Source organism: Armigeres subalbatus, chromosome 2 (assembly GCF_024139115.2).
Source record: "Armigeres subalbatus isolate Guangzhou_Male chromosome 2, GZ_Asu_2, whole genome shotgun sequence".
Taxonomy (NCBI): Eukaryota; Metazoa; Arthropoda; class Insecta; order Diptera; family Culicidae; genus Armigeres; species Armigeres subalbatus.
Window position 1 is genome coordinate 212,952,297 of NC_085140.1, and position 16,585 is coordinate 212,968,881.

The 16,585-nt window shown below is 39.9% G+C and overlaps 1 protein-coding gene across 17 annotated transcripts in view; it reads right to left on the minus strand.

The window, feature by feature from the left end:
* The window catches only part of LOC134211602 (G protein alpha o subunit), a 249,645-nt gene that overhangs the window by 178,713 nt on the left and 54,347 nt on the right, over positions 1–16,585 (minus strand). For 12 of the 17 annotated variants that reach the window (XM_062688643.1, XM_062688636.1, XM_062688634.1 and 9 more), the window contains 2 exons: positions 12,421–12,463; positions 183–324 (listed from right to left, as the gene is read on the minus strand). In XM_062688643.1, coding sequence (XP_062544627.1) covers positions 183–324; positions 12,421–12,463 — 185 coding nt within the window. Of the gene's footprint in view, positions 1–182; positions 325–12,420; positions 12,464–13,270; positions 13,669–13,777; positions 13,893–16,585 lie in introns of all 17 variants that reach the window. The other 5 variants (XM_062688631.1, XM_062688641.1, XM_062688629.1 and 2 more) reach the window with 2 other exon arrangements.

A 16,585-nucleotide genomic window follows, 5' to 3' on the forward strand; every position in this document is an offset into this window, starting at 1 on the left:
AGTTTAATCGAACTTGACATTGCAGGTTAAGAAACCACATAACGATTGCACTTGACGTCAATCCATCATTTACGATTATAGTCAAACAGGCATAACTTCGTTTGTGGTTTCATTGAATAACTTCTCAGGATTCGAATTACTGCCGGGTATATCTTTCCACTCTTGCTCCGAAACAGACTTACCTCTCGCTCATTATTTCCGAACGCAATACTGAGGTTGGGCATCGCCCGCAGTATTGCCACTAACGATTGGATTGTGTTGCTATATACTACTGGCCGATACTGTTTGAAATCCTCTGACGTGAAGCCACTTTCGTGAATAATTCTGAAAGGAAGAGAAAATATTGATTAGTTTAAATTGTATTGTATGCAGCATAAAAATAGAAAAATGCAAAAATCAAATGTAGACATTTAGCTGTGTTTGTCTAATATAGATGCATCTGCCCTGTTATATGTTTTCGCTGTCGAACAATATAAATTATCGAACCACCACCCTGTGTAAATGCTATTTCAATAATCCAGTTCGACTTTTATTTGATGTCTTGCTGGTCGATTTGGCAGGTGCTTAATATGTTTTCGGTAGAAATACTTCAAGTGCAATAATATTTGAGCATCATAACAGCCCATCCCACTTTGGTGCGCTATAAATAGTCACTGCACATGGCCTGTGTATTTATGGTTAAATTATAGCCCCAAGCAACAGAAGCGCGAAGCAGCCGTATCCTTCCGACAAGGTTAAAAAAATATCCCTGCTGGTTATTTCCAGTTCCCAGATACCCAGCAACAAAATTGCCATCAACTTACTACACCACTAGGATAGCAACAACGGAAATAAACTAAACGGACTGTGAAAAATGCAACCGGTAAAAACGAAGGAATTACCGTATCGCAGCGAATAAACCGGAAACTATCGTGGATTGGAATAAAAAAAACGATAACGGAACCTCTACACTTTGAAACATGGTTTAAAGGATATACAGGAGCAGAGTATCTAGCATGCCCTATAGCAAATTTTCAGTCCCTTAATCTCAATGAGTAATTCAGTGAAGTGATGGTAACGGAATGGAGCGGGTCTCTATAGTAGAAACGTGGGATTGGCACTACCCATCACTCAGCACCAAAAGTCGCGTGTTTATTCTATGCGATTTGAAGAAAAGAACGCCATGGAAGAATATATAAAAGGCATGCAATGTTATTCGACGGCATGCATGAGACGGATTGTAGAAAAAAAGCTAGAAAAAATGTTTTCAAACAAAATTAGGGAAAAATACGGCTTTGGCAGGTTTTGTTCTATTATTGGCAGGGAGGTTTTTGTCGACCAAATTTTATGAAATTTGGCCACAATATTCTTTGACATGTAAAGAATAATTAGGCCAAATTTGAGCATAATCAGTCATAAAACCCCCCTGCCAATAATAGAACAAAACCTGCCAAAGCCGTCATTCCCCCTATTCAGTGACAAAGTCGGAATAATCATTTCAAAGTACGAAACGTGTTCGGAATATAAATCAAAACGGTACATTTGTATATATTTTACTTATTCACAATTATTCGCAAAAAAAAACAAATAATTTTATTATACCTAATTTGTGTGGAGATCTTGGTGGAGATTTTAAAAAAAAATAATAACCATATCCAGGTCAGAATTATTTTCTTTTTTATTGTTATTATTTCTTTAGTTGTAAAAAGGAAACGTACGCACTTGAATTTCAAAATTTTACGATTGCCGAGAATCCGACAGCCGGTTACTCGGCAATAATTTCGACGAACTTCGATAAACATTTTACCGTGTCATCGGTAATCGTTTCAATTTTGCTGAATTTTGGTAAAATATTAACGTAACTTCGGCAAAGAAATTAGAGTAGAGTGGGGCAAGAGTACGCACTTAGTTTTCAATCGATCATGTGGCCCTTATTAAGCAAGCTTCTGCATATCAAATCAGTGTCGATGATTCATATACTCTCCCTTCATGTTACCCAGTGGAAAAAATATTGAAATGATTGAGATTCGTTTTAGTAGAACCCTTATTGCAAGACAAGTGAAAAACGCACTCTTACCCTATATATACAAAAAACTACAGAGGTAAAAATATATATCAGGTTTCGCGTGGCGTATACAAAGGCATTTTCCTTAAAGAAAGTCTACCAATCACGTAACGTAAAATTTAGCTATTTCATCACCCCCCCCCCCTCTATCTTACACTATTTGTATGAATCCTTTAAAAATTATATGGATCGTAACACATCTCACAACCCCTCCCAGCTAAACGTTGCGTAATTTATGAATGTTTCTTTTGATTAAATGAAATTATCATTCAGATGATCAATTCTCGAGCAACATATGATTACGGCCGAAAAACCAACAACGCTGAATCGAGAAAAATGAGGTTCAAGTTTTCTATGACTAATTTAATTCATTTATTGAATTTGAAACTCATTTCATTGCCAAAACCATGTCAATACTATACGTAAATGGTTATATTTTAACAGCAGATTAAGATTAATTGAAAAACCATTCGAAATCTACAAAATTTCAGCTAAAACAAAAATTGCGCCGTTTACTCGCATTACCGGCAACACGTCTGGTTTTTAAGCCGTTTGCTCAAAGCTAGTAACATCATCGGATTTGTTTAGATTTGTTAGCCAGAGTAGTTCTGCTATGCGATATATCAAAAACCAAGTAAGAATATACATTTTGAAATAACTTGAAGCTAGTTTTTCTAAATAAACAATATAAAGTGAACGGCCTAAAAACCAAAGCAAACATTCCGCATGGTAGTTAAGGGCGCCAACAAAGGACTTAAAAACCACTATGGTGCAAATGGTTCATGAGACGTTCACTAAAAACAGCAATAAAAGTGTTTCTTAAGAGATATTAAGTACGGAGTTTTACCTACGATAAAGAATAATTTACAAAGCAATCGTTTATGCCAGAAAATGAAAAATCATGGTTTCGGTTTATAAGCCGTAATCATATGTTACGCGAGAATTATCATTATTTTTAGCAAAATGACCAAAAAGTTATCTAACTCCATATCTCCCTTGTTGTTTATTCAAATCGTTTACAATTACACATGATAATAGTTGGCCAGAATACCTGCCAAACTGATGCAGTGTTGCTAGTTTACCTTTTTTTTATTACTTAAAAAATCGAAAACGTACTCTTACCCCACGCGCACTCTTGCCCCACTCTACTCTACCAATTTTCGATAATGAAAATTTCTCGGGATCTCGGCTGTTGGAATCTCGGCGCAAATTTTGCTGAGGTCGCCAATATAAGTTTGTACGGATCTAAAACCATCCAGTACTATAATCCTTGAACTTGGGAACGCCGGTGTTGAACTTAATCTAGAATTAAAAAAACACCTAAATAAAGAATTAAAAAAAAAAAAAAAGAACTTGGGAACGTAAGTTCATTTTTTTAAATCAAACCTAAGGCCGATACAAATATTTAAAAACAATTATGTATCCCCCACCCCACGGTTTTTTTTTGCCCAAAAAAAATTGAGGGGTCACAAAAAAAAATCGGACAATTTTGAGGATTTCCAAAACATTCTTTAACAAATCCTAGGAGTTTTTTTATGTTTTCAATATTAATATTTATTTGTTATTGCCCCCCCTTGACCTTTTGGAGACCAGTAGGACATAATTTAAATTGAATATTTGTAACGGCCGAATTGTTAGTAAAAATAATATAATGTAAAATACGTATTGGGAATCAGTTCTACAAAACGTCATCGAACCGTGGGCACATCATTATTTTGATACCAGGGGTTGGGTTTGACGACAGGATTAGACGCCGCAGCTCAAAAAGTGAGGTAAACCCAACTAAGGGGGTTTCAGGGGTCATTTCGAGCTAAGAGTAACCAGCGAGTACGTTGGACCTGAATTTCGCTGTCAGGAGTATATTGGAGGCCGCATCAGGAGTATATTGGAGGCCGTTGGACCTGAATTTCGCTGTCAGGAGTATATTGGAGGCCGCGGCTGCTCTAAGACATCATGTTTTTTGTGCAAGTCCTAAAGCGACATTTGATGGCCTCTTATAAAATAATAGAAACGCACATGCGGGCCTCACACGATGCGTTCCTTGATCGTCTGCGACGAGTGGCGTAAACTTTCAAAAAGTGATATGTTTCGTGGAAACAATTAAATAAAATTAAACAATTTTATTATAAGTAATTTTTTCCTCAAATTCTACGAAAATAAATACCGTATTGCAACCGCAACATAAAACGCCATTGCAGTGTGGAAAATATAATCGTTTCGTGGAAACAAAGGGAAATTTTTATTCACCAACTCTAACCTGCTCCCCAGACAACAGCCTATTCACCTGTGCACTCGATTCACTACCACCTCTACTCCCCCGCCCTCCAAGCGCTGAAGTCGAATTTTCTATTGTGTGCGTGTGAAAGGAAAGACAGGAAGCTATAACCGGATCTCGTGCCGGGCGAAGAGACCCAACAAGTGGGTAAGCTCAAGTATAAGTACAATGGCAAAGAAGCCGCAGCCGGTCGGAGCCACAGGAATATTTTGCGATACCCTTGAAAAGATATTAAAAATACTTCAAATGAAGGAAATGACTACTTCAAGAGAATAAAACTTCTTCGGTGAACGAGAAAACTTGATAATGTTGTGCTGTGAAATGTTTGCAGTGTCGTGAAATCTCTTTTTTTTTTCTATAGCTATTTAAGTGATTTTTCGGATTAAACAGTTCATCACTTCTCACATCACTTATCATGTGAAATCTCAATGTCAATTGAGCTTTTTGACCCGAATATGAATTGACAGCATCAAACGTTTTCATTCGATTGACTATCATGTCAGATCAAAAACCTACCGTGAAACCAATTTTTGGAGAGACATTTGCCAAAATTGAATTCGACGCCAATGATAAAGGAGTATCTCCGGTTGTGGGCCTAGTTACGTGTTTTACACAAACGGAAAAATGTTGCGGCTACTTATATGAAGTACTACTTGATCCGGCAGACGTAGGTTGACCCCTGCATAGTAGGCGAGAATGCGCATTTTGATCTGCCCATACAGAATTCTCATAGGTATATGTACATTAATATTTTGGTTTTTCACGATTTGCTCAAATTTTCTCAGTATTTTTCCATGAGGAAATATCATATAGGGGAAGGGGGGGCAATATGCCCTAGCTAAGCAAACACTGCTCTATTGTCTTATTTGTAACGCTATTCATGGGTATTTTTACATTATGCATCAGTTAAACAAGATAGCTAGTTGATGCCATTCAAAAATTGTCAAAAATCTCAATCATATTGATAATATTCACATTTCAAAAAAGTGGTGATATTTTGTTGCCGGAAAACTCATGAGGCAAAACGCCTTTCAGCTGGCGGCTCCTAGGGAACAAAGTACCACGCGTCGGCGAATCAGCATTCTAGTATGGATAGTCCGTGGAGACGCAAGTACTTTGTAGGTTATTGCCACTAGGGCGTTTTGCCTCGCCAAAATGTTAGATGTTTCTTCAAAATGTGGAAATTTTCGGTTTTTCCGACCTTCCCATGCACTATTTTGAAACTTTCTTCGCCTATCCTACATAATTTTAGATCTAGTTTTGTTACGGACATATTAATGACGGTAAATGTGAGGGAAACCACAAAAGGCGTTTTGCATCGGGGGGACGTTTTGGGGCCTCTTCCCCTAAACCATGACTGTCCATAACAAATGCGCCGCACTATAATGTTTACTAATGTAAAACTATTTCCAATATTCTTTACCCTCATTAGGCATGACTCACTGTCTGAGGTTGTCATCACGATTCTAGTTGATATTGTTTATATTCGTTGATATTTTCTGTCATCACTACATGCCATGATTGAGTTGATTTTTCTTTGTATTCCGAATGATTTCCTAGCTATTAGCACGGAAGAGGAATTTCATTCAGTTCAATTGAACTAGAAAAGGGTATGATCGACAAGCCAGTGTGTAGTCTGGAAGCCATGTCATAAAAATGGCAATAGAATAATTTTGGGTAATTTATGGTAACCTAGCGAACATTCAAATTTGTATTTTTACTGAAGCTTACCCCGGTCTGTCACCCCGAAAACCATATCCATAATATTATTAACGTATTCTAGCCATTTTCGGTCGAGCTTTAGCACTGTAGGCATATACGCGACCGGGCGGTCGCCAAACCGACGTTGCAGGAAACGAATGAATCACGCGATCCTGCCAATTTCCCCCAAAGTGGGCTTGGATGGATGGCTGACTGGCTGCGGCGTATGAAGTTTATTAGCAACTTTAGTGTGCACGTTTCACCTCATTTTTTTCCTATCAAATCCACTCCCAACAATAAACCCGTCGTCACGGAAGGTTATGGATTTCTGTGCGGACTTTCTCCGTCTTCCTTAGTGCTAAGTTCTTTAATTCTGGTGCCAGACATGAATTATGCATACGTCTAGTAACAAGACAATGTGTATAATGCATAGCACATACATATATGCTTTAATTGTAATTTATGGCTTTTCTTTGTACTGCAACGTTTTATGATATTTACCATCTTACTTGTTGTACTCTACTTCCTTCTCGAAGCTATCAATATACTTTTAACGTGCGCCAAAAACGAAAATAGTCTATTTTTTTGTGGATGGACAGTATCATCAATTATCACCCTAGCTTAGTTTTAAGTTTGGGCAGATACTGGTACGATGAGATTCACCTGAGGACCTGAGCGGTTGACACCGCATGTCAAGTTTTTTCACCGCGTTTTTTCCTTAATTTTTCGATTTTAACGAATTTTGGCTTGATAGTGTGTGATAAATTGTAGTTTGTATTTCGCGACGGGTCATAGATTTTCTAAATTTCGCTCTGGACAGAAAGAATCCGTCTAATTTAGCCGTTTGTTTGAAACTATATTCAGAAAAAAATATGTTAGGCTCGTCTTAGACGGTTGAAACTATAGTTTGTGACGGGATGTCAGGTAAATACATATATTCGTCGTGAAGTCCCAGTCCTCCGGATATGCAGTTATTTGGCGAGATTGTTTTGATTTGTTTGTACCGGATTTATAAATCCGGAAGATTGATCATGGGTCCATTATCCAATTGATAATGGCAGCATGAACAGTAGGATTCCAATGGATTGTATGGGAAAAATTTGACCATCGGACAACGGGTAGTGCTCAAAAGTTTCATCTCCTCCAAAAAAGTCCCCATGCAAAATTTAAGCTCAATCGGACTTCGTTAAGGGTTTGACCAAAGCGATCAAACCTTGATTTTTTTGAAACACGAAAATTTCAGACGGGGTGTGGGGGGTACAGGTAAATTTCGAAATCTTATTTTTATTTGATGACAAATGTATTAGAAATGTATAAAACGTTAAGATCTGGTGTTATTCTGAAAACAATTTTTATTGAAAACAACTGATTTTCTGGGACAAATCGATTTTTTCATGACAAATGTCTTAGAAATGCATAAAACGTCGAGGTCTGGTGTCACCGCGAAAAATATTTTTTTGAAAATAGAGCTTTTTTGGATCTAGTACCCATTTCAGTTTTCCTTCCATTCCTCGATCTCTCTCTATCTCGATTGCTCCCTTCAATATCGAGATGTGGAGAGGCGACTGTAATAGATTTTATAGGACTTTGAACTTTTTTTTCGAAATCGATGTTTTTATGCCAAATGTCTTTCAAACAATTTGTATTAGAAATAACACCAGACCTCGACGTTTCATGCATTTCAAATCGGCATAAAAAAATCGATTTCGAAATTTTCCCGAACGCCCCCCTCCCCCTGGAAATTGTTCGTCAATTTTTTTTTTTTGAAACATTTTTTTTTCTATATAACACCAGATTTTGACGTGTCATGCATTTTGAGACAACTGGAAACAAAACAAAAAAATGCATTTCGTAAAATTTTCTGAGTCCCAAAAAGTAAATTTTGATCAACTTTTTTTTCGGGATAACATCAAATCTTGACGTTTCATGCATTTCTAAGACATTTGACATAAAAAATCCATTTCGAAATTTTCCCGTAGCCACACACACCCCCACCTCCCCTGGAAAATTTTTGTGGTTTCAAAACAGTCAAACTGTATAGAGACTTTTTTCGATGAGATGAAACCCAATTTTTACCCATACATTCCATTGGGGGGCAGGGACTATGTCCAAGGGCTTGACGATCTCTCTCCAGGCCATCTGCGAGATGTGGTGCCTGCCTAGGATGTGGTGGGGTTTGACAGTGGGCCCTGTTAAACTCCTATAAAAAGCTGCATGTATCCGCAAGTAGGCCTCACCAAAGCGACCGTGTGCCGCTCAAAGCGCACAAGCCCAAGTCCTGGTGTCAGGTGGGACACAAAACAGACCTGATACGACGGCCCTCCGATGAGACAGGAGGTTTGCGCAGGCCCAATAAGCCTCCAGAAAATCAATAATTACGAGCAATTGAATAGATAATACGACTCGATAAAATCGGCAAATACGTCCGCCCTTACCGCAGTGCGAATATTGAATCCGACCACTACCTCGTTGCAGTATGTCTGCGCTCAAAACTCTCAACGGTGTACAACAGTGCGAATATTGAATCCGACCACTACCTCGTTGCAGTATGCCTGCGCTCAAAACTCTCGACGGTGTACAACACGCGTCTAAGTCGGACGCCGCGGCTTAACATTGGACGGCTACGAGACGGTAGACTAGTCCAAGGATACGCGCAGCAACTGAAAGTGGCACTCCCAACAGAAGAGCAGCTAGGCGCACGTCTCTTGAAGATGGCTGGAGAGATATTGGATCCACCATTGGTAGCATCGCAACCGCTGCACTTGGCACGGTGCCCCCGAATCAGAGAAACGACTGGTATGACGGCGAATGTGAGCAGCTAGTGGAAGAGAAGAATGCAGCATGGGCGAGATTGCTGCAACACCGCACGAGGGCGAACAAAACTCTATTTTCCGGAAGAAAAAGCACCAGCAGGAAGATCGAGACCGTGAAGAGATGGAGCAACTGTACCGCGCTAATAACATACGAAAGTTCTATGAGAAGTTGACCGTTCACTTAAGGGCCACGTGCCCCGGCCTGATATGTGTAAGGACATAGACGGGAACCTTCTTACGAACGAGCGTGAGGTGATCCAAAGGTGGCGGTAGCACTACGAAGAACACCTAAATAGCGATGTGGCATACGAAGATGGCGGTATGGTGATGGACCTGGGAGAACGCGCACAGGACATAATTTTACCGGCTCCGAATCTCCAGGAAATCCGGGAGGAGATTGAAGAACAACAAAACCCCTGGGGTTGACCAACTACCAGGAAAGCTATTCAAACACGGTGCTGAGGCACTGGCTAGAGCGCTGCACCGGGTCATTACCAAGATTTGGGAGGAGGAATTTTTGCCGCAGGAGTGGATGGAAGGTGTCGTGTGTCCCATCTACAAAAAGGGTGATAAGCAGGATTGTAGCAACTACCGCGCAATCACATTGCTGAACGCCGCCTACAAGGTACTCTCCCAAATTTTATGCCGTCGACTAGCACCAACTGCAAAAGAGTTCGTGGGGCAGTACCAGGCGGGTTTTATGGGCGAACGCTCCTTCACGGGCCAGGTGTTCGCCATTCGCCAAGTACTGCAGAAATGCCGCGAATACTACGTGCCCACACATCATCTATTCATCGACTTCAAAGCCGCATATGATACAAACGATCGGGACCAGCTATGGCAGCTAATGCACGAACACGGTTTTCCGAGTAAACTGACGCGGTTGATCAAAGCGACGATGGATCGGGTGATGTGCGTAGTTCGAATTTCAGGGGCCTTCTCGAGTCCCTTCGAAACCCGCAGAGGGTTACGGCAAGGTGATGGTCTTTCGTGTCTGCTATTCAACATCGCTTTGGAAGGGTTAAAACGAAGAGCAGGAATTAACACGATTGGTACAATTTTCAATAAGTCCGTCCAGCTATTTGGTTTCGCCGACGACATAGATATTACGGCACGCAACTTTGAGAAGATGACGAAGCTAAACGGATTGGACTAGTCATCAACACGTCGAAGACGAAGTACATGATAGGAAGAGCCTCAATAGAGGTCAATGTAAGCCACCCACCACGAGTTTCTATCGGTGCTGACGAAATCGAGGTGGTTGAGCAATTCGTGTACTTGGGCTCACTGGTGACTGCCGATAACGATACCAGCAGAGAAATTTGGAGACGCATAGTGGCTGGAAATCGTACGTACTTTGGACTCCGCAAGACGCTCCGATCGAATAGAGTTCGCCGCCGTACCAAACTGACTATCTACAAAACGCTTATTAGACCGGTAGTTCTCTACGGACACGAGTCCTGGACGATGCTCGTGGAGGACCAACGCGCACTGGGAGTTTTCGAAAGGAAAGTGTTGCGTACCATCTATGGGGTGCAGATGGCGGACGGTACGTGGAGGAGGCGAATGAACCACGAGTTGCATCAGCTGTTGGGAGAACCATCCATCGTTCACACCGCGAAAATCGGAAGACTGCGGTGGGCCGGGCACGTAGCCAGAAAGTCGGACAGTAATCCGGTGAAAATGGTTCTCGACAACGATCCGACGGGAACAAGAAGGCGAGGTGCACAGCGGGCAAGGTGGATCGATCAGGTGGAGGACGATTTGCGGACTGCGTGGTTGGCGAAGTGCAGCCATGGACCGAGCTGAATGGAGAAGACTTTTATGTGCAGCACAGGCCACTCCGACCTTAGTCTGGCAATAAATCTTATATATAAAAATGAAATGGTCTGTGTTCGTATCCGCATAACTCGAAAACGGCTGGATGGATTTTCTACATTCCTTCAGCAAATATGTCCGTTATCGTTTCCGACGGGTTTACATGATATTTTCTCATGCGAAAATCACGAGTAAGAGTGGAGAAATTATGAAAAACTAAAATTAAAATATTTCGCATGGGCAGTTCACAACGCGCATTTTCGCCTACTATGCAGGACAACGTCTGACGGGTCGACTAGTATAAAATAAAAACAGTGATCCAATCATGTTGACTGTGTTGAAGATGAAGATCTTGAGTCACATGTTTCAGATATTCCGATAGGTGACAGCCAGGAATACCGATGGCCATTCTATAACTTAAAACAATAAATTGTCAAGAGACGAGTTCGTACTATCCCATTTAATTCCACCACTGGGATAAAGGGTGTATTTGATAAAAATGGCACACACATATTTACTCACCAAAACTAAACCGATTATCGGATTTTCTTGAATTTTTTTTAGTTTTGATTTACAACATTTGTTTTATTCGATTTCATCACCCATCCTGAATGCGCGCTTCTTCACTCCAGCCATCAAATTTTGTACAATTGATTTTCCCAATGTTTTTGTTGATTTTACCCTAATTTTCTTCAACTTCAGCTCTTTTTTAATAATTTTGGGATGTTTGCGAAGTTTCGTCTTCACAATTGCCCAAAATTTTTCAATTGGGAGAAGTTCCGGCGAATTTGTGGGTTCATAACTTTTGGCACAAATGTTACTCCGTTAGTTCGGTACAACTCTAACATGTTTCGAGCGTAGTTGCAGGATGCCAGATTAGGCCAAAACAGAGTTGATACTTTTGTTTTCTTATGAATGGCGAAAAAACGCTTCTTGAGGCACTCTTCGGTGTAAATCGTACCGTTGATTGTTCCGGAAGCAACGAAGGAAGCGCTTACTTCACCACATCAGCAAATTCCCTGCTTTCTTTGCAAATGTCGACAACTTCTTCGTTCGGACATCCTCCGGAACATCGAACTTAGACTTGGCAACGAAATATTCTTGCCCGAGAAGTCGGAAGTCAGCCTTGACGTAGGTTTCTTTATCCATGCCGATGCAACACGATTTGGTGATCAACTTCGTCTGAAGTTTCCAGGGGCGGGTTTTTGCAGTGGTGTTTTACTTTTCATTCCGGTTTGGAGCTTTTTGCAGCTTGTAAACATAAAACCTAGCATGCTTCATGATTCTCTGCACAAAACTAACCGACACCTTGAACTTGATAGGGACATCTCGAATGGGCATGTTTTGAAACTTCTTGAGCTGTTGTACCACTCCTGGTCGTTTTATTATCCTTTGAACCACTCCTTTCCTTCCGTTGAACACTCAGATGCTCCTTGAAGGTTCTTATTACACAATACCCAGTTGAATTTGCAATCCCAGTACATCTCCGGATTTTAATTGTAGATGCACAAAAAAAATATCCCTGGCAATTTCTTGTTTCGACGACATGATTGGAACCACTGAATGAATAATATAAATAAATAAGATTTGCTCAAACTTTCAGCTTTTTTACTCATACGGTTTTAAAGTTGCAGAAAATTTTCGGTGTGCCATTTTTATCGAATACACCTTTTAGTACGACAAGTGAAGACATTCCACTAAAAGCTCAAAATAATTTTCTTATAGTAAACCAATAAGTTTATTTATGCCTTTAGTCTGCTTGTACTTACTTCATCTGTTTTACGATTGTGCTTTTTCCTGATTCACCAGCTCCTGCAAGGAAAACATAAAGACAATTAGTAATGTTTTACTGAAAATAAACACTTGTAAATATATTTTTTTATAAGCTTTATTCTCGTCAAATACGGCCTTGGCCAGGTTTTCGCATATCAAATGTAATAGTCATGGCCTCTGAACGAAACTCTATATTGCAGTCACGCAAGGTTGTTCAGACTATGACTCAGAATGGCCTCTACTGCATATCAGGCTATAAAAGTATGTATGTACGAACCAAAAGTCATAGACATACGATTTTATTGGTATTGTTTTATGTAGATAACACGTTTTGGAAATCGATCGTAACACACATAAAAATTAGCACAATTTGTTTTGGAGAAAATAACTGTCATTGACAGAAGCAATCATATCAAAATCGTTGTTTCGTCTAAGTATAAGTTCAAAACCTTGATTTATCGATCTAGTGCCATTCTTGTGCATGATAAATGGCAAAAAGTTAGAAATATAACACATTCACGGTTAGGTCTTTGGGTCTGCTATAAAATTTTGTTTTTAGATCGAAAATAAGGCCTTTGCGTAAACTTAGTGAATGAGAAAGGCAAAAACACTTGATTTATTTGCCTAGCCATCGTTTTGAATTTGAATTTTTTAAAGAGGTTCGATTGGTATATGATGTTCTTAAGAAAAATTTAAATTATAGTTATTTTAGGACATTTTTTTCCAACGGGAAAGCACAACAATAATTCAAAAACGGGTTTCATAAAAATTTGGTAAATCATGCATGTCCGGGATTCCTATAGATATAAAACATCAATTTGAAGTAGTTGAACACAATCATCTTACCAAGCAGCAGCAGTTTGATGTCCTTCGCCGCCTGGATGCCGTCTTCCTTGAGGTTTCGCTCGATCAGGCGGCTTCGTGCTGCCGCTGCACGCTCCTCGGCCGACTGTGCGCACCCCATTATGCGGATTGCCTCCGTGCAAAACGTCGTGGATTTAGTTGGTTCGGCCAGCACCAGCCAGGCCGAAATCACAGATCAAGTGAAAAGTGGCAGAAAACACAAAACCGTCGACTTGCGGTTAGGTGTACCGTCGTTCCGCTAATTCTAGGCAACAAAGCTGCCCCCAACTACCGCCTCCGCTCTATTATGTGCGAAGGCAACACTTAACTTAGATGTGGAACTCTGACTTGAGCAACTATTCGAGAGATTGAGCCTTTGTATCAGTCACACATAAGTACCCCTAGCAGCACACATGTTCCGCATGAGCCACTGCAACTTATATGTGACCAGATTCAGTCCCAATCAAGTTGTTGCAACCACTTTTGTCTAACTGGTGCTGCTCGGGACACTACTTCCGACGGATTCCTTCAGCAGAACCACCATCTTTATGCGCTAGAGAAACATTTTCACCTTCATTTGCACTGATCCAACAACAAGAAACTTTTGCTCACAGCGAATATCAAACTGCAAAAACGAACCGTTTATATAATGCTTTTACGACGCCCATCAAAATACTCATTTTCTTCGGATATCGATCACATTTATGGCGGACAGTAAAACAGAATTACCACTTCAACTTATCCAGTCACCCATGCTATGGTAATCTAATTCCTGTACTCTCACAAGATACATACAAACAAGCCGTAGATTGATGGATGGGTGGAGCACATTTTCTTAATAACTACCCAAGCAGCCTCGATTGTGTTATAGGTCTCAGGTTCACAGCATGTATGCGCAAACAGCCATTGAATGTTTTGCGATAGGAACTTTTTATAGCTTTTCCAAGCTCTCCAGCAGTATCATCCATTGCTTTCGTCCTATCCATATATGCAGTTAAGAATGATCCTTTTATTGAGCTCTAATGTGACCCAGCATAATGCTCAGGTCAACTGACTTTTTACCTTTATTCTAGAATGGTAAGCTTCTTCAAGCTCGACAAAAATAATCACTGTTTAGCAAAATACTGAAAGATAATTTCGTCAAAACGACGCTCATCCTCAGCAAACTATTTTTCATGCTTCAACAGCAAAATTACATTATTCTGGTAAAAAAATGACTGATGAATTATGGCGACGCCTGTTCACGAGACAACAAAATGCTGTTATCTTAGTGAAAAACCTAAATGTATAGATCCACTATTCCTGTTCAGTGAGTGGTCACTGACCAAGATAAAAGCTTTTCCCTATTATGTCCAAGTTGTACGAAGCGAAAAACTTTTCCTAGGAGTAGGCAATATAGAGAAGAAAATTATATAGTCTCGACTTATAGTAGGATATCCTCAATTATTAATGTTTTGCAGCCGCCGTGAGTCGTCGTTGAAGCAACTATGTAGAGGAGGTAACGCACGTCAATGACAATCATTTTTAATTTCTATTTTTGAATAAAAGGCTTTAACAATGTTTCCCATCCAATCGATCTGAAAATAAATTTGTTTCAAGTAAAAACCGACAAGGTTTTAAAACAAAAGGCTCGTGACCCATCAATATAACCCAAAGGAAACCTCTTCAGGGAGTTTGAAAACAAGCAGGCAGATTGAGATTTTTGGGATCAGTGGAAATGCTGCAAGTCGAAGCAGTCTGTTCCTGCCAGAAGGCTTTCCAACTTGCTCGCTCAGGCAAATATAAAATAACGAGAGCTTATAGAATCCTGAATTCCACCATATTTGCAGAAACTATCTCATCAAAAGCTTATCGTTCAATCGTTTCATCCAATGAATTGTTCCCCGACGGATGCATCAAATCATCAACCGAGAAAAACAGTAGAAAGCTCTGGTCTTCAAATAGCAAAAACCACCTACTAATATTCCTTTCCTTTTCCTAATTGACTACAAGGACGTAGCCGGCGCCTTTATTGATCATTTGAACATTAGAGTTACTGAAACTTGCACACTGAGAATACTTGAACAAACCCAGTAAATCATACAGTTTCTTCTTTGTGCAATTTCACTGATTACGGAGTAGCAACCATAGATATGTGTAGTCAGTCAAAGCTACGCTAACGTAGAAATACGTATCTGTTAAGAGTTACAATCAAGTGGTGGAATTCAATGGGATAGTACGTACTCGTTTTATAATAAAAAAGTAAATTCAAGTGTCGAACACGTTTTTTTTTTACTGATGCTTGTTCCTACAATCCTACCAATAACCAACGTCTCAGGAATACACAGAAAAATGCCTTACTTAAAGTTGAGCCAGCCCATAGCTGTAGGTCTCTATACTTAATAAGCACACCAAAAAAATATGAATATTACAGGTGATGTATTTCAATAAAATGACTCAAAACCACATGACATAAACAGAATCGTATATTTTTCAATGTCAGATGATTTAAAATTACATGTCACGGAACCTAAAATTACATGTCACGGAACAGCACCCACTGCAACGCACCTAACGCACAAGCAGTTAATGACTTGATGCAGTGAAATACTTGTTCAGTGCAAATCGTGGAACCAGTTTTACTTCGATCATCCCTCTTTCAAGAAACGGAGATAGCTGAGTGGTAGCGTGCCGGGCTCTCACACAGCGGACTTATGTTCGATTCTCGTTCTGATCAACCAATTTTTTTGTCAATAAAGTTGTGATGTAAAATTAAAGTACCACCTAATTTTACGTCAAAAATGACGCTCGTATTTGTCGGTGTCACAGCACCTAAAATTACATAATTATTTTTAGGTGTGTAGATCTGATGGTCCTTACAAGATCCATTTCTCACGCTTCCACGGGTCTGCCAATGATGAAATACCGCCAATTAAGGGATGCTTACTTAGCTGGTAGTGTATCCTGGGCACTGTTGTCCTTCTGACAGCTACAGTCAGAGTAAGTTCGGTTTAAGCTGAAGTATTTCCATCGCTTTCGTCCAGTATGTCTACCCAGTTCTGCTTTCTAGAACTCGTAATTAACGTATGCGATATCGTATTAGTCTTCATCAAGGTTGTGTTTCTCATAGTAAAGTGTAATGGTGGATGATGAGAAAAACAATCTAACCAATCAATGCCGCTGGATATAATGAAATCGATAAAGCAGTTTCACGAAGACTTTAGCAAATCATACATTTGGGCTTGTTATTTTTATTCACAACGTGATAGATGAATTGTAACTACTATAATCTTGATACTAGATATTTACCAAACGTTCTGTTTTGGGCTTACGTTCAAT